This window comes from Fulmarus glacialis, unplaced genomic scaffold (genome assembly GCF_000690835.1).
Source record: "Fulmarus glacialis isolate BGI_N327 unplaced genomic scaffold, ASM69083v1 scaffold14887, whole genome shotgun sequence".
Classification (NCBI taxonomy): Eukaryota; Metazoa; Chordata; class Aves; order Procellariiformes; family Procellariidae; genus Fulmarus; species Fulmarus glacialis.
Window position 1 is genome coordinate 39,988 of NW_009226466.1, and position 22,048 is coordinate 62,035.

A 22,048-nucleotide genomic window follows, 5' to 3' on the forward strand; every position below is an offset into this window, starting at 1 on the left:
CCTCATGAGGTTCACACGGGCCCATGTCTTGAGCTTGTCCCCAGGTCCCTCTGGATGGTGTCCTGTCCCTCAGTCATGTCAGCCGCACCACTCAGCTTGTGTCATCTGCAAACTTGCTGAGGGTGCACATCTTAATGCAACTTAGGCTGTCTTTGGAAGTGACGTGCAGAAATAGCTTTAAGAAGTCAAAATTACTTGTAACAAAGGGTATAGAATTAAAACAAAAATATGCTCAGCCTACCTAAGAGGGAAGAATTTTTGTTTCAGAAACAGCCTTAATTACAGGGTTAAAATATTGTACCCGTGTGAGCATCAGCTCTCCACTATAGAAATGCAATCAACTGGAATACTTTAAACACTGAAATTTTGAGCATCTGCTTGGAGCATATGATGTGGTTCACACTTTCTTCAGTGACAAGACAAAGCAAAAGTATTATAGCAGCTAAATACTTGCACTGTACACTTCTGGGGTGAATGAAATAGATTATCTATCTCAGTCACTGTTACACATGGACAAAACTGCTCTGCCTAGTAGCGGTGAGTTGTAAGCAATAAACATGTATTGAAAATTAAGCTCAGACATTCTGGCCGATTTTACCTCTCTGATGTGGTTGGTTTGTCTAGAAATGGAGCGTCTACTGTTGTCACAGCGATTTTTGGAGGCATTCTTCAAAATGAAGTCAACTGCCTAATATGTGGGACTGAATCTAGAAAGTTTGACCCATTCCTAGGTAAGGAGCCTTTTGCTTTCAAAACACTGGCTGACTTAAGGCAGCAAAATAAATCTGAAGCTTGATATATTTAGATGTCACATGACTGAACCAGCGTTTACCCTGAAAAGATTAGGCATTGTTTTATTCAGCCCTAATTTTTTTTTTATGTTTGTTTTTTCTAGACCTTTCGCTAGATATTCCAAGTCAGTTCAGAAATAAACGTACTAAAAATCAAGAAAATGGACCAATGTGCACACTACGAGGTAAGAGTGCTTAGATAATTAAATCATTGCTGGGACTAAAAGTATAATAGTCTCCAAAGTGTCTATTTCAGGCTTTCACCTAGGGTGTAATTTGATGCCACGTGCCATCTAATTTTGTGAGATTCTGTGGTAGAAGGTGGTGCCAAAATAATGCTCCATGCAGTTTTTTTTACCCCAGTCACTGTGTCTAACATGCTACTATGACAAACTTCAGGAGGTGAGCTAAATACCAACGAGGATTCGAGCAGAGGTTTTTCTTTGTGGTCAGAGTATTTCTAATGTATTACACAGTCTTCCCAGACAACACTCATCTGCATCGTTGCCTGTTGGCATTTGCTAAGGCTCTGTGTCTTTAGAAGTATGTGCCCCTTGCGCATAGAAAGGATGGCTCTTGGATGTTCTGGTTTTTTAAACAACATAAATACAGTCCTGCAAAATTGGGCAGTAGTGCTGTTACTGACCTTGTTTTAAAGGATGTTAATTTTTACACATTTGTGCATATACTTGCTGGAGATTGTGAAATATTAATCAAAACTCCATTATTATTTTCTCTCTGTTCACTTTGTACCTAAAACCAAATCATCTTTAAAAGTTGAATATTCTTTGTTAGAAAGTAATTTAGTTTCTTTTGAAAACAGTTGTGCTGAATGTTGGACAGAATCTTGTTTGAAAGATGAAGATTTCCTGAATGCCTTTTTTTCTCTTGAACTGCTGATAGCTGTGTTTTCAGAAACAGGGAATGCTGCATGTTACAACATGTTATTGTATTAAAACACATTATTACACAGCTTTTTGCTGCACAAGTGTATGTAACAGCTAGAATGTCTGCAGCAGATATGCAGACCTTCTCTATCTTGCTGTACTTGTTGTATTTCATGTTACAAAAATCACTCAATGTCATCTTGAATCAGGTTTCTTTGTGTGGGTGTTCTGCTCTTTTTTAGATTGTCTTCGCAGTTTTACAGACCTGGAAGAACTTGATGAGACAGAGCTGTATATGTGTCACAAATGCAAAAAGAAACAGAAGTCCACCAAAAAATTCTGGATTCAGAAACTACCAAAGGTTCGTATAAGCATGAAAAGTAACAGCATGACAACATGTCAAAGGAAATAACGACTCCACCATTAGTAGACCAACACCTAAGCCTCCCATAGTGCTAGACATCTGCGAGAGCCTAAGTTCAACCTCTTCCTCTAATGCATCTATTTTTGTTATTTTTTTAAAATCCTGTAGGTGCTATGCTTACACTTGAAACGATTTCACTGGACAGCATATCTGAGAAACAAGGTTGATACATATGTTGAATTTCCCTTACGAGGCCTAGACATGAAATGCTACTTGTTAGAGGTATGAAGACTCACCAATACTTTCTGTAGAAATTTGTTCCATGACATACGTCTTTATTACAAATTATAGTAGGTGCTATTGAGCTCTGAAGCATTTTCTGTCTTTTTACCCACAGCCTGAAAACAGTGGCCCAGAAAGCTGCCTGTATGACCTTGCGGCTGTTGTTGTGCATCATGGTTCAGGGTGAGTACGTGGGGTAACTTCTCCCCACTGAAGTACATGCAGAGTTCTGTCCCTAGTGAATGTCTGTATTTTTACTGGTGAAAATAAGCAGTAATTTATAAACCTACATGGAACTAAGCTGAATGAACTTAAGCCAGATCTTTACAGTTATTCCTGTGAATGCCCACTGGCAGTCTTTGGGGGTAATGACTAGAAGTGTGAGACAGAATGAAAATAGTCTAGTGCCTCTAGGAATGGAAAGCTCTAAACCAACAGCGTGAATCAAGGGGCCTTCCAGAAGTTAATGCCTCATTTTGAAATTCTTACTACAAAGCAGAAATGTTTTTTTTCCTCTTTTATTCACTTTGAAAGGCACATGTGCATTTATGCCAAAAGAGCATATGTGCATGTTTGGAACAAATGTAGACTTAAGATTGGCACAGTGAAAGCAATTATCCTGTATTTACCTTCTCTCCTACAGGAATGAACTTCAAAGTGAATGCTAATAGGCATGCCACAAGGCTGGCTAGTGTTCATATTTTGAAGTAAAGAAGTTGCTGGGTGTGTTTTGTTTTGTTTTTTCCTTTTCCTTTTCCCAGCCCTGGACGGATAGGTTCAGAGTAACAGTAGTAGGACAAGACAACCATTTATCCTGAGAGAAACATGTTCTTGTCATTTAGGCAATCACTCTCTGCATGGGAGCAGCGAAAGGAGTTTTCTTAAAGAAACTACACCCCGTTAGTCAAAACCTTGCTGCTACCTGAATTTACTTCAAAGATACGAAACAAAAAGTTCTGTCCAGAAAGCCTCTCCTTTGGCTTTCTCTAGAGGAGTGGTCTAGACTCTTAGAAAGAATCTGACTACTAAAGGCAGCCCTTGTAGCACCACAGTGCATCTGACTGGTGCTTCAAAGTCTTAGGAAAAATACATGGACAGCAAAGGAAAGCTGGTCGTGATTAGAGTGGAATTAGATGGTTGGAAACATTGAGTATGTGCTGTAACATGTAAGCAAGCAAAAGCAGGCCTTATCTGGGTGTGACAGGGCAATGAAAATGGATGGGTTTGTAGTTCTGGTATGTTAGGTTCAAGAAATACGGCTCCAGGACATGGATCTGTTTAAGATGAGCTTGAAAAATTTTCTTCTTGGTATTCTGGGATTAGTTTTGCTGTGAGTGCTTTTGACTATATTTAGCCTATGTGAGTCTCTCTAGACCTAAACAGGGAACGTTTCTGAAAATATAGTAAAATTTTTATAGCTAATGCTTGAATAATAACAGAGAATAGACTTGATTTTTATGTAGGCAAACATGGAAGTTCAGTGTTGCAAGAAGCCTTGCTTGCACAAAAACTATGGGATGCTAATAAGTTTATATAAAAAAGCCTTTCAACTCATCCCTGTAAGTGATTATTTTACTTAACGTAAAACTTTGAGCCCCACAGATTGAGAAGGGAAGCATCTTACCAACTGTTGTGGAGGGCTGCCAGTTCCCTTCTTCCTCTGGTTCCTGGAAGTCACTTAGCCCTAATAGAAAATGCATCAGGGAATGAGGTGGTCTGTCTCCTCCTGATTGTCCTTTCTTTCCCCACCTCCCCCCTGCTGACAGCGTTGGCTCTGGACATTACACTGCATACGCAGCTCATGAAGGCCGTTGGTTCCATTTCAACGACAGTACTGTAACTTTGACCGACGAGGAGACTGTGGTAAAGGCCAAGGCCTACATCCTCTTCTACGTGGAACGGCAAGCCAAATCTGGATCAGATAAACTTTAATACCTCCTTTTAATTCTCACTTATCAAGTTCACCAGACAAAACATTTCCATTTTTCCATAAATACTTGATCCAAGACTATTAATTTCATTGTGCACTTTTCAATTTCCTCTTGTGGGTTTTAGTTTTGTTGTGTCAATGGTAGCATTTGACTTACTGAACTTGGACACAAACTAACTTTTTTTTTTAGTTATACCAGAAAACCTCAGCAGATTTTGATTTGCTGCTTTAGTTGTGATAACTCAATTTTTATATATATAGTTTCATGAAATACTTAGTTATTTGACTTTTTTATATTAATGTTTTCAGTTCTCACTTTCTAAAGGCACATTTACATCAGAGAAGCTTTCTGTCCTCCTTACGAGCAAGATAAATGTGCTTCTGATTATGAAGAGCAATACAACTTCAGGCTGTTCTCACAGCTGTTACGTAGATATGATTTAATCTCTTTAAATCAAGGAATTGTTTGCACGTACTATTTTCCCTCGTGCAAGAAACTAAACAGCGACCTCTGAACAATCATTCTTTGTCTGCAGAAGAGAGGAGATGTGGCATCATTAAATAGACAGGTAATTGCTGCTATATTGGTGTGTATTCAGGCTGCTGACTTTCAGGAATCATTGTAAATAAACAGTTGGTTCAATTGTATCTATACTGCAATTTAATTCAAGTATTCCTCACATATGCTCTGCCCTTCCCCCTTCAAATTTAAAAAAATTATCTTAAAATATATACATGTCTAAATTGTGTTGAGATTTATGTTTTTTTAACCAAACCTGAATTGCCTTAGACATCTCTTGTTTGACTGTCATCCTGAAATTTGATCATGAATGCTTCCTTGCTTGAAAACTTGCGGGACTTCCTGGCAGTGGGACCCCAACCCTCCTTCCTGGTGGGAATTGGGAGTACAGCCCCAAAGTTTGGGGTTTGTGAGAACACTCTTAGGTCTAAATATAGCTCCTGTCCACGAAATGCCTGTAGTTCACTTAAAACTGAAAGGAAGGGGATGGTGTTCCAGATGCTCCGCATGACGATTGTTTTACCAGTTCAAATGCAAACTAAAGGGAAGATGCTCCGTTTCACAGCACAGCCTGCCTGCTGGGAGTTGATGAGCAGGACTGCTTGTTGACTGGAGCAGACTCGGGTAGTTGTACTATTTACGCATTGGCCCAGTGTGGGATCTTTATTTATGGTCTCTAGACGAACACTGGAGGCATGATACTTCGCTATGTAAAGGAGGAAGACTTCTATTAAAAACAAAAAAGGAATTTTAGGTGTACTGCTGTTCTGGAGAGTGGAAGTCCGCTAATAAGATTTAAAAAAGGTGGACAGGAAAACCAATATTGCAAAAGCCCGTTTGAAATCTGAAATTTGACGAATGCTACATTTCAGTTCTCTTCCCCCAGCCCACCCTTTCGAGCTAGCCCCCGTGTGCCTAGCAAGGAACTGGACACTCCTAAAATCTGAAAAGCATGGTAGTAAGAGTAGAAGTTACTTCATGTAGAGTCACACAATCAAACACTGCCTTTTAGTTGTGATAAGAGTAAAATATAGTAGTCTGAAAACACACAAGAACTCAAGTAAAATGTGATTACCCTTTTTAGTTAATGCTTCTGAAAGCCATCATAGTACACAGTAAAAATTTCCCTACAGACTGTGCCATCGCTCAACCTGCTGCACATGGAGTACGCATCAATTTCCTTGCTGTAGGTTACCTGCTAGCTGTGCAAGTATAAAGAGAAATCATAATCAGGTGTTTTTTAAAATGTCATTCTTCATAGCTTTTTCACACCATCTTAGACCAGGAAAGAGAGAAATTGGCTTAATATAAAACTGCAGAAAGCATTCAGCATTGCTAATGGTGTTTGACTATGTAAGCTGTACACTAGTTAAAACCTATTGTGATTATTGATACATTAAGTGACATACATAAGGATGTCTTCTTTAACTTAAGTTGAACAATAAATAGAACTATTCATTGCTTTAAATTGTAGATAGCTTGTCACCTACCGTTTCTCCATTTCTTGCAACCAGAGCTTTTCTTTTAATCAGAAGAGGTAGCTGTTATCATTTATACAGGCAGAAAAAGGTATTTGACAGACTTCATTGGTGTGCCGGGCAAGTGAAGTATCTTATCACATTGTTACCCTGAAGGGCAGCCTTACCGCTCGCAGTTAGTTGGGGAGTTAAGCAGATTCCATCTAGAGCTGCATTTTGCCTGCACACTACTTGGATTGGATTGCTTTAGAATTTTAGTTTTGAGAATACAAAGCTTAAAATACACAACTACCTATGGGCCAGAAGCAGTTTAACTTACAGTAGTCAGGTGTATGCAGTGTTCTCGCAAACCAGTGATGTAAATGTGCCTTTTTGTATTTTTAGAAACTGAAATTTGTAATCTTCAGCAACATTCACTTACTTTAAGCAGCTTTTACTTCTCCAGTTAATTTTTGGGGTCAGAGTTATGTTCTTCACTTCAGTATTTCCTTTCAGTAACATTTGCTCTGTAACATTAAGGTCTTGGGCAATGGTATCCAGCATGGTCCATTTGAGACACGGCCATGAGAACACAATGCAATCACGTCAGTCTTGTTCTTGCAGCAGGTGGAATAAGGACTCAGCCATATGCTTTGCTGGAACAAGTACATTGTAAATCCTTTCCTAATTTAACTTTCTCCCACTGCAAACCCAGATGGACACTATGAACAGTTTGTTGTGGCAACACAAGTATTTCTCTTCCTGGTGGAGAACTTCGCTTATCCACTGTATTCTATTCAGTGTGGTGTCAAAAAAAAAAAAAAAAGAAAAAAAAGAAAAAAAGTAACTGAGCACTGAACCAGTAACATATACTGCACCTGGCCTAGTATTACATTTTTAATCTTACTTGTATATCCTATATTTATCTACTAGCTTGTGGGGGGGGGAATATATCTCATTTCATTTAAGCCAAATGTTTCTTTTCTACTTACTGCTGATCATAGTACACACTAACTGGCAAGAATTTTTTTCTTGCTTGTGACCAGTCTGCAAGCAACAACTGCTCTCTACAGTTCAAAGACTTGCATATTTTTCACCAAAATTTGTCTGATCAAAGGTTGTCCTTTTGTTAGTAATTGTTCAGCCATGTATACAACTGGAGACAAGATTTATGTAAAACAAAGCAAAATGTGCAGCTCTCCGAATACTTCTGCTTTAGTGTGTTGTATAGGGAGCTGCTAAGTGCAGCACTATGCGAAACTCTAAGGCACCTACGAAGAGAGCTCCTTCTCAGAAGGTGCTTGCCAGCTGGTAACAGATGTCAGCCTGAGAGGAGAGTTTTAAAACTTTCCGACAGCCAGGGACAGTGGACTTTTATCAAAAGCAGGAGGCTGTTTTATAAGGATTTTGCTAAATCAATGGAAAGCATAACACGTGGTGTTCAAAAGTTTCCCCAGCATTTCATTACTGATGTGTCTGTGTCTAACTGATGAGGTAATCAGCACCTTGAAAACTGATTCCAATGTGCTTTAGGATATCCTCACATACTGTAGTGCCATAGTTGTAATTGTTTACCATTAAAATTAGTGTGTAATTTTCAGTGAGGATTACTGACTCTGCTCATCTTGTGTGTTTCTAGAGCATTTCCGTTTGAATGTGAATTATATCTCATTCACGCAGTGTGTTTATGGAAAATGTGCCATTAAAGTGTCTCCTTTCCTTAGAAAATGAAACTCCTCTTGTCCTTCTACAGGCTTGCAGAATATCGTTAGTGTAAATCCTTTGAACACGGATGGCAGAGTATTTTAACTTGTTCTGGGGAAAACAAAATAAAGCAACTTGAAGTGTTCCCACTATTTAACACCTCTACCACAACTCAGCATCTAAACCCAAAGAGGACCTGCAGTTCAATTTTAAAGGGCCTTGTCACCCAACAGCTGTTAACTTTTATGTCAGATTGTGGTGTGTGTCGTCCATCCTAGCAATGGCAACCTTGTCATTCACATTTGCTTGTTTGTTGTTTTTTTTTTTTTTTTATAAATAATAATCCTGTGTTTATTACAACTCTGAGCAGTCTTGACTCTTTAAACCTGCTCAAAAATGAAGGTAAATTCTGAAAAGGATGAAGGGACAGAGTGAGAGTTGAAAATGCTAGTATGAGAACAAAGAAGAACAACTGCTGGCACACCATTTAAGCTGCTGTTTTCCAGTGACTGGCTTACCTGGTATGTGAAATCACCTACTCTTCTTGTCCCTTTCGTGGCTTCATGAAGTACTCATGCCACTGTCCATAGCCTGTTGCTGAGCGTGGGTGGGGAAGAGGAAGCTCCTCATTTCAAGGAAAATATTAAATGACAAAGGGTATGAAACCAAAAAGACTAGCAACTGTTAAGCACAGCTTACTGTATAGAATAGAAAATTACTAAAGAATTAAACAGATCCACATTTGCCATTTTTTTGAGTCACTGTGTGTAGGCATCCACATTACTCAAGCACAGATAAGAAGCTAGAAGAACATAAGAAGCTAAAATAATTGTTGCAGACTGCAAATGAATTTCAAATCTTGTTTTTCAGAGTTGAATTTCAAACTGCATTCTCAGGGTAAGAGGGAAAAGATGAATCTTGGTCCCACTCAACCCTGTCATATATTGAAACAAACCCAACTGAAATGCATAGGTACATAAAATCTTCCAGGTACTAAAAATGTGCAAGCCACTTCAAAAATTGCTGCAGGGCTGTTTTGCTGTTAATATCTACTAATTAGTCGAATGTATTATTTTCCTGTATTAACACCAGACAGAAGATGGGCATAAAATACCTTGATCTCGAGCATTTTTATTTTTGTAACATGAACATTGTAGGGCTGTTCACTGTTGCTTTTAATTCCAACCTGCCACTTGCTGTAGCTTTATTTTTCGTCTAGGAGAGACTTTCTGCTACAGTTTCTCTCATTACTGGAAAACAAACACTTTTATTCCTAAAACCAATTCTATGTATCCTTTTCCTACTTGTAAAACTTGTAAAACTAAAGCTAATAGAAGACATCTATTAAAAGCACAAGCCTCCAAGCAGCTAAACATAGGCTTGCTGTTCCATGCATGTCTTCCTGTGTATCACTACTTTTCTCACACAAAAGGTGGGGAAACAGCTAGCTTTGTTTATTCAAATAACAGTGTGCAGGAAACTGCCCATAAGTCTGAGGCTTGTAAACTGAAGCTGCAGACTTCGCGTGTGTGCGCGCTTTAAAGCATCCAGGAATTTTTCAACTCATTTTACAAGCTGTTTGTGAAAGTTCATTATCCAGTATAACAGTCCTTGAACATGAAACAAAAGTGCAACCTTAGGAAAAAATCGATGAACAAATCAAGGCTAAAATTGTTGTACACTGCAAAAACAAACTTCCACTCGGAAGGCCAAATCCTCCAAACTCAAGAGGCTGGCAAAGCTACTCCTTGCAGCTGTAGCTACACCCCCTGCCCCCACCCCCAGTTCAGTAACTCAGCGCAAGAACTTCACAAGTGCCTAAAAGGAAAGAAATCCCTTTTAAGGAAGCATTTCATGACAGTCAAGTGCTGCTATTCTACATGCCCATTCCATTCCCTTGTAGAAACAGAACAAGAGTTTCATCCATGCGTGTTTCTTTTCCTTACCCTGTTCTTAGCTTCTGCACCAGTTGTTCGCCAAAAATAAACACCATTCCACAACCATATATGTGCAACAGCCTTCTGGTGATTCTGAGCCCTCTCCAGCACTGCCGTTATTCCACAAGGCCAAGAGACTGTCGTCTTTCTAACACGCTCTGACGGGCTATGCATATAACCCAGCTGAATCGGGAATGCCTTTTACATCTATTTTCTTTTCTGGACAAAAATAGTAGGAAAAGTTTAGCAAAAACATGTCACAAGTTGCTAGAAGTGTTTCAGGATCCTTTACTGTGGTCTTTGTTGAACTTTCATTCTCCAGCGGAACTAAAGAAGGATAATTTTCTCCTGGGACCTGCTTTAAAATACTTATCCATCTGCTGGTATTCAGAGAGAGTCAAGGTGTGTAACATTGAGGACTGGATGAAAAACAGTTTCCAGAAAGACTTCTGTAACAGGCATGAAAACACTGTCAATGATTTTTTACTAGAAGTTTGCAACAGGTACGTTCTTTGGGTGTGAAATTCTACATCTATTGTAAAGGTTAACTGCCTTGAAATGAGACAATTGAGAGCTATTTACTCTACTGCATACATCCTACCTGAAATGGAGCATTAAGTATGTGAGTGCTTTGACTTTGCAGTCTTAATACAGTGTTAAGTTGGTTTTGTAGTGGCAATAGCATATACTTCATATTGACTTTCCTTAGGCCTATTTTTTCCTTCTTTTTTTTGAAGAATAAATAATTAATATAGGAGAGTGCAATACTGCCTACTAAACTGCTGCTTAACTGAAACGTACCATTCTGGCAGTGCAAAGCATTTTCCTGGGGGGAAGGGCTAGAGGAAAGACGCAATTTCAAATAGTGGATAGTGAATAGACATAATCATAACAAAACCAAGTTAATTAAACATGTTACTAAACACCAAATTTGTTTCATTCTAAGAAATACGTATTACTTTTATACTGAAATTTAACTCTTATCTAAGCTTTTTATAAACTACAGTAAAGGAAAAGAAATACCACTATGGAAAAGCAGCTCTGGGTGCACGCCATTTCTTGTAACAGCTTTACTGCTATAAAGCAGCGCTGAGAAAAAAAAGTTGAATTACATTAGGAGGAGCAAATGGGGTAGAGCCAATCCTAGTGTTTTAGCAACACTGAGGATGGCTGTGGTCCTAGATTAGAGCTGAAAGGGGCACGTCTGTGCCTATCCTGAAATGGCGCACCTTTGTGCCGCAGCCAGCCCTCAGCTTTGTGCCACAACATGGAAGGCAAAAAGTTCTATTTGGAACTAACAATTTAAAAACCCAACAAATTACAGGATACTGACAGGACACAGTGTCTCGGTGAGAACCAGCAACAGTGCAGTCTCAAAACAAGGACTGAAACATAGGTCCAAAACAGAAGGTTAAGTTGCAAGTACAGAATTTCAGAAGTAACTGTTCTAGAAAAACTGATAAAAGATTTGGATTAATTAGCGAAGTATCATTAGGAAGCACATCTGTGCCTACAGAGGAGGGTGTAGGAGGAAGTATTCTCTCATTTTGGCACTGGAATGTCTACCATGAGGCCACACTTAACTATTTCCATTGTTTTGCCATCACAAATTAGGATTCAGAAAGAGGACACAAGACCACAGCTCTGCAGAAATAGTTTAAGTGCCTTTCTCCTTTGCAGAATCCATAACCACAAACCGGTTGCTGGACAAAATTCAAAGCAAAGCCTGAGTAGTAAGCAATCTCAAAGTCCATAAAAATTCAGCAAACGCCTTTCAGACTTACATGGATTCGCTTCCACAAATTAAACTGAACTCTTAAAAATGACAGTTTATATTGACACTCTCCCTGCCTCCCACCTCATCTATTTTAGCCCTCCTAAGACAAGTTCCTGCCTTTTTTTGCAGCAACCCATTGAAAGCATTTCCATCCGAACAAAATTCCTGGCATTCTGTGCAAAGAAAAATGCAACTTAAACAAAGATACAGCTTTTCTCCCTGAGTTTGGAGTACTTTTATTCTGTTGTGACGAAGCCACAATAGATGGCAGGTTGGAGCCTTTCTTGACCTCGCCTGCTTTAAAACATCTGTTTTTCTAACTCTTCACAAGTGTAAAGGAAAAGATCATGCAGCTGACATGATCTCATCTTATTACCTCTGCTCAAAAGGTGAAGTCAAGCAGCAGCGGGGGGATGGGGTGGGGTGTAAAGAAAGAGGAATGTACTATGTACCAGTTTTTAAGGACAAAAGAAAATGCTGCAGTGATGGCAGAGCCCCTTGTTTGCCCCCACTGCTGTTGTACACCTAAAACCCTGATACAGGCTCTAAGCACTAATCTTTACATGGAAGTGTTTACGGACACATTACAGTTCTTACAGGATGGAGGCAGGCTAATAGTTCTGTCCAAAGGTCTCACAAGGTCAACATCAGCATTGCTGTAATCATTTTTGCCCACAACAACAGAGCCTAAAGAAGTCCTGTGCTAATAGAGAAACATGAAGCTGCACTGAGCTAAACTGATGGATAGCTGAACTGCTGCTCCCTGGAGAGAGGTGTAAGCCAGAAACCAAACACTTTGTACAAAAGGCTTTGCAGGTTGGTGCACAAGAGTCCTTGCAAATATGCCTGGTCAGTACAACAGCTAGTAATAACTGGTCTGCTCCAGTTTTCTGCACAAGGACATTTAGTATAAGTCATCAACACACTGACTTGGAACAGGCCTTTTCTGTACTCTCCCAGGTCTTCCCATGCAACAAAAAGCAAGCTTTTTTAATTTGCTGCATCATTGTTTAACGGTAGAGTTCTTGCCAGTTTCAATGATTTGAAGGAAGGTTTAAGAGTTGTGTGGGGTTCAAACATCAACACTCTTGGGCAGTAGCTGGCACCTATTCAGTAAATCCAAGGAGCTGAAATACACCCATTAATCCCCATAAAATCAAGAGTGGGAGTGTCTTACTTGCACATGCTCAGCATGTCTACACAGCAGCCTCTTCACTCAATTGACCTCAAATTCATCCTGACTTGAATCTCCTCTCTACTGGGTCTTCATTCGCTGCGCTTGGAAAAGTGCAGCACCATGCAACTCCGTAAGAAAAAACAACGCAGCTGCAGCTTAAATAGGCACTCGCATCCCCTTCTCCACTATGCCAACTGAGCTATAGATGTTGCTACCAACAAAAAAAGCAAAGAAGGTAAGTTTTGCGATTGGTAAAGCTGAGCATTAAGAACTACATTTCTCCCCACCTACTCATGCTTTCTTACCCCTCCTGATGGAAGAGGAGGTATTTTTCTAACTTTCATATTTATTCTTGACAATACTAGCTTCTCCAAGCTCTATTATTTATTTTTCCCCTCATCTCACCTGTAATGATGATGTTTTCAGATGTCCAAACCTGCTATCTCTGACCCTCTCTGGATGCGGCCATGTTACAGACGATTGCATCTTGCTTCTTCTGAAGAACTGCCCAAACCTCAAGACACTCAAACTGGAAAACTGCGTGCGGATCACTGACCAGACACTAGAAGCAGTAACCCTCTATGGGGGATCACTGCAAAGGCTCCACGTGGATTTCTGCCGGAACATAACTCAAACTGGTCTAGAGAGAGTCAGGGAAAAATGTCCTTCGGTAATGCTGAGAGCAGAGAGAAGTGCTAACATGATTCCAGACAATAAGCCAGAAAAAAAGTTGATGCTTGAAAAAGCATCAAGAAAATTGGTTCAGCTTTAAGTGCAACAAATTGCATAACCTTAGTCAATGTGGATATTTTGCTTCACTTCCACTCTCCTCTTGGGTAGCATTGCTCCAATGAACTGCGGCTACTTTCCTGCACTCTGGTTTAAGTCCAAACAAATGGTTGATATGTTTTGTAAAGGCTGCACTGGGAAAAGGCATGCATCTCCACCAGGACAGTCTTAAGGAAAAAACCTGTTTGCTCTCTGTTGTTCCTTGAAACTGGAAAACCCTGCATTGCTGTCACAAAATGCTAGACCCGATGAAGGCTGAAAACTGCAATTTTCATACCTTCTTGTCAACGGATGAGTGGAACGCACCTCACTCAGAAGAGAGAAGCAGAACCATGTTTTATTGAGGTAAAATAATAATTTGACAGAGTTCAATAAATTCAATGGAATTTAACAAAGTTTAACAGTGGTTTGACAAGGTTCAATAAGTTTGATGGCAAGGTTCACCTTATTAATTACTGCATGGAAGAAACAAAGGAAAATTGAGTTAGAATCAAGTTAGAATGATTCACACAGAGACCAGAGATGTAAAGAGTAAGGAGGACCCTCCCGTTGAGTCACGAGGTTCAGAGTGGACCGCCTTGCTTTCTGAACTCCTTATGTAATGGGAAAGGGCATAAAGCCGCAGCAGATAGAGCCTGGGTAATTGTATGATATACACAAATTTCAGGGAACGAGTGATTAACAAATTTCTGTAAAGGATATATGCATATGGTCATTCCATCCGCTAAGGGTGATAACCACACCATGTAAGATCTTTCTAGCAAAAGCAGAGCACCTGACAACCATTACTTCCTCAGTGATTAACATTTGTAGCTGATTTGTCAGGCTTATTTATTAAATGAGGGATGCATGGCAATGCGTGCAAAACACAGTTTGACCCTTTGCATAACGTACTTTGACAAGATACACTTTATTTTTTAAAGTTGACATTAAAGGAAGCGCAATGTGAACAAATGCTAGTTTACATAACTAACCTACAGGAAAAGACAGTAATTTACAACCTGTAGCTTTAAATGCTGAATTAGGAACACACTACAGTAGACATCTACAGTAAACACCTGTTTCTCACTGCAAAGTACAAACCAAATAGCTATTTTCATCCCAAACCACAAGGCTGTCACTCTCCTGCATGCTGCTCTGCTACATGGAAGCAAAACATTTTTTTTATGAAGGGTTGTTAATGGCATTGTCTACAAAATTTGACACCACAGGTTGGTAGAGTTTTATTCTGCTGTATAAAATTTGCCTTGATACAACATGCTGGGATTTGATTGTGGTATTGAGTACTCGGGACTGGTAACACCACGTTCCAAGACTTGCCTGAGGAAAGGTAAACATTTCTGAGTGCCACCTCACTGTGTCAACTGTACTGCAGTTACCTGTCAAAGTTTTACTTGTTGAGTCTGTCTCAGTATAACAATACAGAAAAATAATTGTGATCACCTAGTTTGAATTATTCAGGTTTTTGTTTGAACTACAGCATGCTTTCTTAAAAAGCACCCTGTCTCAAACCCTGTGCTTTACTCTATGTGGAAGCATGTCTTCAAATTCTGCTTTCCATTATTTTCCATTTTGTTCAGCAATTCTGACATGAATTTAGAATTCTTACTCCTAGAGAGCACACCATAATATATAAGCCTGCCCATTCTTGCTGCCTCTGCAGCTGAACTTGTATTTACCTTAAATCTCTCCCCCATTCAATCCACTGAAGAACTTTATGCTTAGAAAGAATGACAGAAGGTTAAATCTGGCTATCGATAACAGTTTCTCCTAGAGGACCAGATGTCAGTTCAGCTTAGACGTCAAACAGAAGGCTGCATACAGACCAGTTGGACAAACTCTACGCATCCTGAATAGTTCCAGCTTAAATCACAATGAAGTACAGCAGTTACGATTTCATTTTAAATTAAAACCTTACACAGAGCAGGAGTACCTGAGTGTTTGTGTCCTTAAAATTAAAGCAAATTTAGAAATACTAGCTTTTGGAAATACTGGTCTGTCCCACAAAGAGAGTCAACATTTCTGTTCCATTACATAACAATTACTCAAGACTTTGTCACTACAGCAATCTGTGCAAGCCTGTTTCTCATTTACATAAGGGGCTCTGCAATTGTTGATAATTAATCTTACTGCCCTGGTAACAGACCACTGATGAAATCTGCTAGCTAACACCACAGGAACTGGAACTTGCATCACTGGAATTCAAGTGTATCAAGGCTATCATGCTTTAAAATAATCTGATAGCTTTGTTGCTTTTTAACAGTTGTATCTACAGGTATAGCTTTGCAGACTTACTACTTGTCTGCATTTTAATCTTTTATATAACTGGAAGACTACAAGAGCTAGCTTTTCCTCTAAGGAACAGAATTTGTGACTTCTTAAATTGCTATTTAACAAATTATTAAATGTGGTCACAAATATCTAACATGATATATGTTTTTCTTTAAATTTAGAGTACCTCTCTAAAACAAAAAGAATGTGTGAAAAACTACTATTGAAATAAAGCAGACCTTTTCCCCCTCTCATTGGCATCTAAACTGTAGAAAAAAGTTCTGAAGGTAGGCCTCAATTACTTAGGAATAACTGGTTTGATTTTCCAATTTCTCACTGTATTCTTTTTACAATACTGTTGCTCCTTTTACTAAAGCTATGTGGAGAAAATGCTTGGGGTGTCGTAATGGAGAACTTGGCTCTGATGCCTCAGGTAGTCTTGAAAGATTTATTTCAACTGATACATTGCCTTTCGTTCATGTTTGAACAGAAAGAAAGGAAACATGCTATCAAAATTCCACTTGAAGCCAATTTTTACTGCAAGAATAGTACTGTAAAATTGTATTTCCAAATCAGTTTCTCTAGGAAGGTTAAGTTTCAATCTCAGCAGAAATATTTTAATAGACTACACTCCTAGGGCTTATTCTTTCCTCTGCAAGAACTGAGCAGCTATAAACTCCTGAAAACATTCTTTATGTGGTGCATCAAAAATGGAAAGAGGACTTTACACCTCTCAACATAAGTGAATATACTTACTCCTCCTTTCCATCCTGGTTAATTGATCCACAGATATCCTTTGGTACTCTCTAATTTGGCTGAGCTAAGAAATAGATCACAGCATTACAGAAACTTAGTCAAACAGAGCTGAAATTCCAAAGAAGTACTTGATCTGTATGAGTATGCGTAAGAAACACTCACCCAGAAGACAAATAAAGAAAGTAATTTCATTATTACATCTTCACAACTTAGAGATATTTAACGGCATGACACTGCAACGTTCTAGTCTTTTATTAACTCATTCCTAAAATTTAAGTAGGACCCTTATGCACTACAAAGTAAGGAACAAAACTGGAAGCACAGACAGGAAGGACAAACAGCAATCCTAAAATAGCATTTACAACTTGGAAAGGAGATTCTTGGGCTGAACAAACTTACTGTGATGTGGAAATTGGCATGTTGACACAATTCCTACCTTGGATACACAACTGGTGAAAAAACACCAGTTTCACATATTGCTCACAAGCCAAAACAAGGTAGGAATTCTATATAGTCACATTAGTAACCGAAGACCTTCTTTTTACGCCAGCTCTCTAAGCGCTCTGTGATGAAAGATACATCTCTGTAGATGTAACACCTAACAGCTTTTCAAGTAGCTACAAGATATGAAAGCGGGTTGGCATCTGTCTACATGGTATTTATGCCTTTTTGCCAGTTTTCTATCAGGACTGTTTCAGGGGGGGTGGCAGGGGGCGGGAAGGGAAGGTGGTGGTGTGGTTTTTGTGGTTTTTTACTTTACAGAGCTAAAAAGGGCCTTGGAACACTCTCCCACTTGGGTTTTTTGCCTATTTGTGTACAAATGCTCAAAGTCATATTACTTAGCTCTTCCCCTCCTTGAATGGGGATATTTGTTCATGACGTAGTAAAATTTTAACACAGCTGATAAATTTTTCAGCATCAATAATAAATGTTCTTACTTAGCAATCCAATTTGAAAATTGAGTATATAATGATTACATTTTACTTAGGGTATTATGTAAGGATGGAAGCATGTTAACAGTTTTCTTTAGTTCCAAGCCATTTCAGTTCCGTCAAAGTTCTCTTAACATTACTGAAACATTTTTTACTCTTCACAGACTCTAACTCTAACTTACCAGGTACGGAGGGAGGAAGGCTTGTTATCTATCATTTTATGAAAGTACTAAAAGGAGGGTGACATAAACCAAGATGCCTACTTGGAAGCTGCATCAGGTTATCAAATGCAAGTGGCAAACAAGACTTCATTATCCAAAGTTTGTGCCTTTTCCTACACAATAGGGGAAGAGCAACATCCAGAAGACCCTTCAGATTTCCATTGTGGTAACACAGCTCAGCTTGGCAATAAGGTAAAAGGAAATTAAATTAAGTCCTGCAGCAGTGGTGGTTTTTTTGCCATTAAACTTCATCACCCAGTCAAAAGGGCTAAATGACAGATCTAAATCAAAATTCCAGACCTGACCTGATCACTTGCTCGCATCTTCTCTGGAGAATACTACTGTTCAAGAACACATTCTGCTCTTACCAGTCCCCTCTAAGCATGACAGACACGCATTCCCCCTACCGCTACATTCCAGCTCTGTCAGATGAACCAATACTACTACCGCTAGCTCCAGAAAGAGTGAGGCTTCACCCAGTTAAAGGAACTTGCCTACCTCTAGTCTCGGGGACTGGCTGTTCATCTTCTCTCTGTAGTAGTGTGCCTACCTGTTTCAAAGGGCTATCCAGCTGTCTGATAGCCTGATAGCCCAAAAGGCTGGGGATGTATTTCCTAGGTGGGAAAGAAAAAAAAAAGTAGGAAAAAGCAATTGGAAATACCAGAGGTGGTAGAGAAAAAATTACTTTATCCCAGGGTAAAAACAGGATAAGAAACAGAAATTATGGGCTTCAAGAAGCAACAGCCTTATAAACCAGAGAGAGTGAGTGCTTCTTGAGAGTTATCTGAGGTGTAAGGAAAAGGTTAGGTACCACTCCTGTACAGCAAAAAATAAGCAGCAGCAAATAGCAGTCATGTTCAATAAGAGACGCAGGCTTTTGGCATGTAAGTGCTTTCTGATATGATACCTACCCAGCACATTACTTTTGTGGCTAAAGCTTTTCAAGCTGTTTTTCTCTAGTTATGTTTAGAGTTTAACACTTCTAAGCTTACTGTGCCTCCATATCTCATATTAATTTGAAATGGGTCTAGATAAACACATTGTCATACACCTGTTCTTACCTCTGATGCGCCTTTGTTACCACTGATACTCCCTGCTTCAGTCATACACATATGTCCCTCCAATGCTGAAAGGTGGAAAGGAAATGAGGTATGACAAACGGAAATCGCTCACAGTCCACCTTGCTACAGCCAACTCTGCCTAGTGCAACAACGCTGCCACTGGAAGGTTTGTTACAAGATAGAGTTGCGTATTTTTTTCTTTAAATAACTGCATATATAATCTACTTATACTACACTGGTAATATTTTTTCCCTTTTCTATACAGGGAGAGGTCTGCATACATAAAATACCCTTAGACTGACATAAAGTTAGAACTTTCTCAGATGGTCTCCAATAGTAGGACATAATCAGTGCTGTACATTCTTTATCTTTGTATGCAATTATGTGTAAGAAGCATTATGCAAGAAACTTGAACATTATTCCAGTCTCGGATGCCTGAGCAACTGAAAAATGTCAATCAGCAGGTTAAAAGGAATGTATGCACAATATAATTATGATGAAAACAAACAGTAGAATAAAATAAAAATAATTAAGCGCTTGATAGTTTTAATGATGCTAAGATAGAGTATTCAAAGGACAAGCACAATCAATAAAAAAAGTCTCAGTTAAAGCAATCAAGCACAATCCTTTAATCAACATCAAGATTTACCAATATCAACATCCTCTTTCACTTCACTGTAAACTGCCTCCAAAAATACCCTTATTATCCAAGAAGCTAACTGCATAGTCCATACAAAACTGTAATTTTTAGGCACAGTTCTATTATTTTCTGTGGCTGATTGAAACAGACTGACAAATTAGTAGCACTAATTCAAGACACATAAATCAAGTTTAGTAGGCAATAATACAGGACTTTACACAGCAATTTCCCCTTTTATTTGTAACCTTTTATGTATTACACCTATAAATTTAGACCAAGATGTGAATATACTCCCCCACAACATAGTGATGGGACACCAAAATCTCAGTCCAATTTGGAACCGTAATACATAATGAGGCAGGAAACTAAGTGCATGATTTCAGAGCCCCGAGTCCCTCCTTCCCCCAAATGGCTGAAAGCCTCCCTCTAGATGTGTCATGTTGCAGTCTGGTTCTTGGTCATAGCTCAAGAACCTTTTGCCTTTTTCATGAGCCAACAACTAGTCCTAACCGAAAGAACTCCACCAGATAAAACCTGGATCTGCAAATTTTTACATCTTATCAAGTCAGCCCTCTGACCACTATTAGCTGGCAGCAATACACCAGTTCAGTCTTGGACAATCGGGAAGTTTCCCTATCAATCCCTGCTAACGTACAACAATCACATGAGAGAAACCAACAGGAATTTCTACCCTCTTCTCCAGACTCAGATGGACCAGTCTTGTCCCAGGTGAAATTAAGTTAATAAATGTTCTCGTTAGCCCTCAGGCCCACAGCATCCTTACCAAGGAGCTCAGTGAGAATGAGGGGTGGAAAAATCAGCGCAGAGCAGCAGTGACTCACCTGGGGACAGACTCTGCCCTTTTCTTCAGCCCCGTTAAATCCTGCTCCTGAGCACCAAGCAGCATTCGTAGCTTGACACAAATCATGTTTTTGATAGAGACACTGGGGAATTATCGATCCTTCAGCACTTCCCCAAGACACAGAACAAAATTTTCTTCGTACAGTACATTACTGTCTTAACCAAATATGAACATAACAGTGTAAGCCACATCCTGCTGATCATAATACAATTACAGCTGCAACAAAATGAGACCAAACACATGAATTTTACTAAAATCCAAGGCATAAACTAAGAATCTATATAAAATCCATACCCTCAACTACTACCCTGTCACTTCCATTTTAATTTTTTTGTACTCTGATCAGGAATCAACTACATCAATCTGTATATTAAGAAGGATTTTTTTTTTTTTTTAACAAAACATTTAAAGGTTTCTAAGTCAAGATGGCAGTATGTTATTATTGTCAACAACTACTGCTCTGGAGGAGAAAAATGTTTAAATGAAAATCAAGAAGGAACCAAGTACAACGTTAACTTGTATTGAAGTACGAGAAATAAATAGTGGTATACCTGAAAAACCCAGTACCTCAGAGACATTAAGAATGCAGAGCACAGTACTACACATCAGATTCGTTGAAGATAAACATTTTAAGATGCTTCAAATGTCATGTCCTGTCTAAACACTGTAATACTATAATTTCCTGAGACAAAATATAGAAGTATGAAGACTGAGAAAACCAATCACAGTTCACAAATGCATACAAGCAACCGATTCTTGAATTTGCTTTATTTTTCTCTGCATAAGGAACCCTGCACAGGCAATTCAAATTAAAACAAAATAAATATGTGAATATTCATGTAAAACTGTCCTTGCTAATGAACAATTATACACAATGTACAACTCTTCATGTTCACTGGGAGGGCTTACAAATGTACTATTCCCAACAAAAATGCACCAAAATGTCTCCATGCAAACTTATCAAAAGTGACCAAAAAAGGAGAAAAAAAATTACTGATCATACTTTTTTTGTTTTCTTTTTCCTTTTTTTCTTTTTTTTACAATCACAAAAAAATAAAAACATCTAATTTTTTGTTACATTTAGAGTAACTAAAATGTGGCCACTGTCTATTAACATCTGTTTTTATGCTCCTAAAACATCTATGGTTACTGTAAAATTATGTCAACAATGAATTGGACTTAGGGCACTATTTGTAAGAAAAGGAAGATGATTTTGTTCACAGAATGTTAATAATCTGTGTCTGAGCCCTCTGCATTGTCCACATTCCGTGAGAGCATGTAATTGTCCATATCTATAGACCTGCAATTATTGATTGCATAGCGCAAACGCTCTGCCATGATTAGTTGACTGGAGTAAGGTGGGAGCCTCAGTTGAAAGAAACAAGTCTGTGAGGTAGGCAAGCTGTCGTAAGGCTGTAGAAATGGATAAAAGGTGGGACACTGTTAAGTTGTGAATGAAGCAAAAAATGCAACATATCCATATTTCATTTCTCCCTCCCTTCCTTGCCTCTATCATTCAGCATTTTCACATTCTATCTCAAAATTCCTTTTAAGAAGCAAACTAGCCTCCCTTGTTTACATCACTTGTTTCATCCTTAAGCATGTGCAAAACTGTTGCTCTATCACCTGCTCTGTAAATAGTTCAACCCACTAACGAAATTCAGCTATCTGAAAAGTTGATTGCACTACT

General features: G+C 38.9%; 3 protein-coding genes across 3 annotated transcripts in view; 2 read left to right on the forward strand and 1 right to left on the reverse strand.

Annotated features, from left to right (window-relative positions):
- The window catches only part of USP3 (ubiquitin specific peptidase 3), a gene marked incomplete at its 5' end in the record, with an annotated part of 28,203 nt that extends 23,304 nt beyond the window's left edge, over positions 1–4,899 (forward strand). Inside the window, 6 exons of the mRNA XM_009582816.1 lie at positions 625–731; positions 896–976; positions 1,921–2,039; positions 2,211–2,324; positions 2,440–2,507; positions 4,091–4,899. Of these exons, the coding sequence (XP_009581111.1) occupies positions 625–731; positions 896–976; positions 1,921–2,039; positions 2,211–2,324; positions 2,440–2,507; positions 4,091–4,256 (655 nt within the window). The remainder of the gene's footprint in view (positions 1–624; positions 732–895; positions 977–1,920; positions 2,040–2,210; positions 2,325–2,439; positions 2,508–4,090) is intronic.
- A 5,111-nt stretch (positions 4,900–10,010) lies between these two features.
- Positions 10,011–13,598, forward strand: FBXL22 (F-box and leucine-rich repeat protein 22). The gene is made up of 2 exons (XM_009582814.1): positions 10,011–10,375; positions 13,253–13,598. Exons 1-2 carry the CDS (start codon positions 10,041–10,043, stop codon positions 13,596–13,598), a joined length of 681 nt encoding a protein of 226 aa, XP_009581109.1. The 5' UTR covers positions 10,011–10,040.
- A 7,511-nt stretch (positions 13,599–21,109) lies between these two features.
- Positions 21,110–22,048, reverse strand: part of HERC1 (HECT and RLD domain containing E3 ubiquitin protein ligase family member 1) — a gene marked incomplete at its 5' end in the record, with an annotated part of 50,248 nt that continues 49,309 nt past the window's right edge. Inside the window, one exon of the mRNA XM_009582817.1 lies at positions 21,110–21,771. Within this exon, the coding sequence (XP_009581112.1) occupies positions 21,586–21,771 (186 nt within the window). The remainder of the gene's footprint in view (positions 21,772–22,048) is intronic.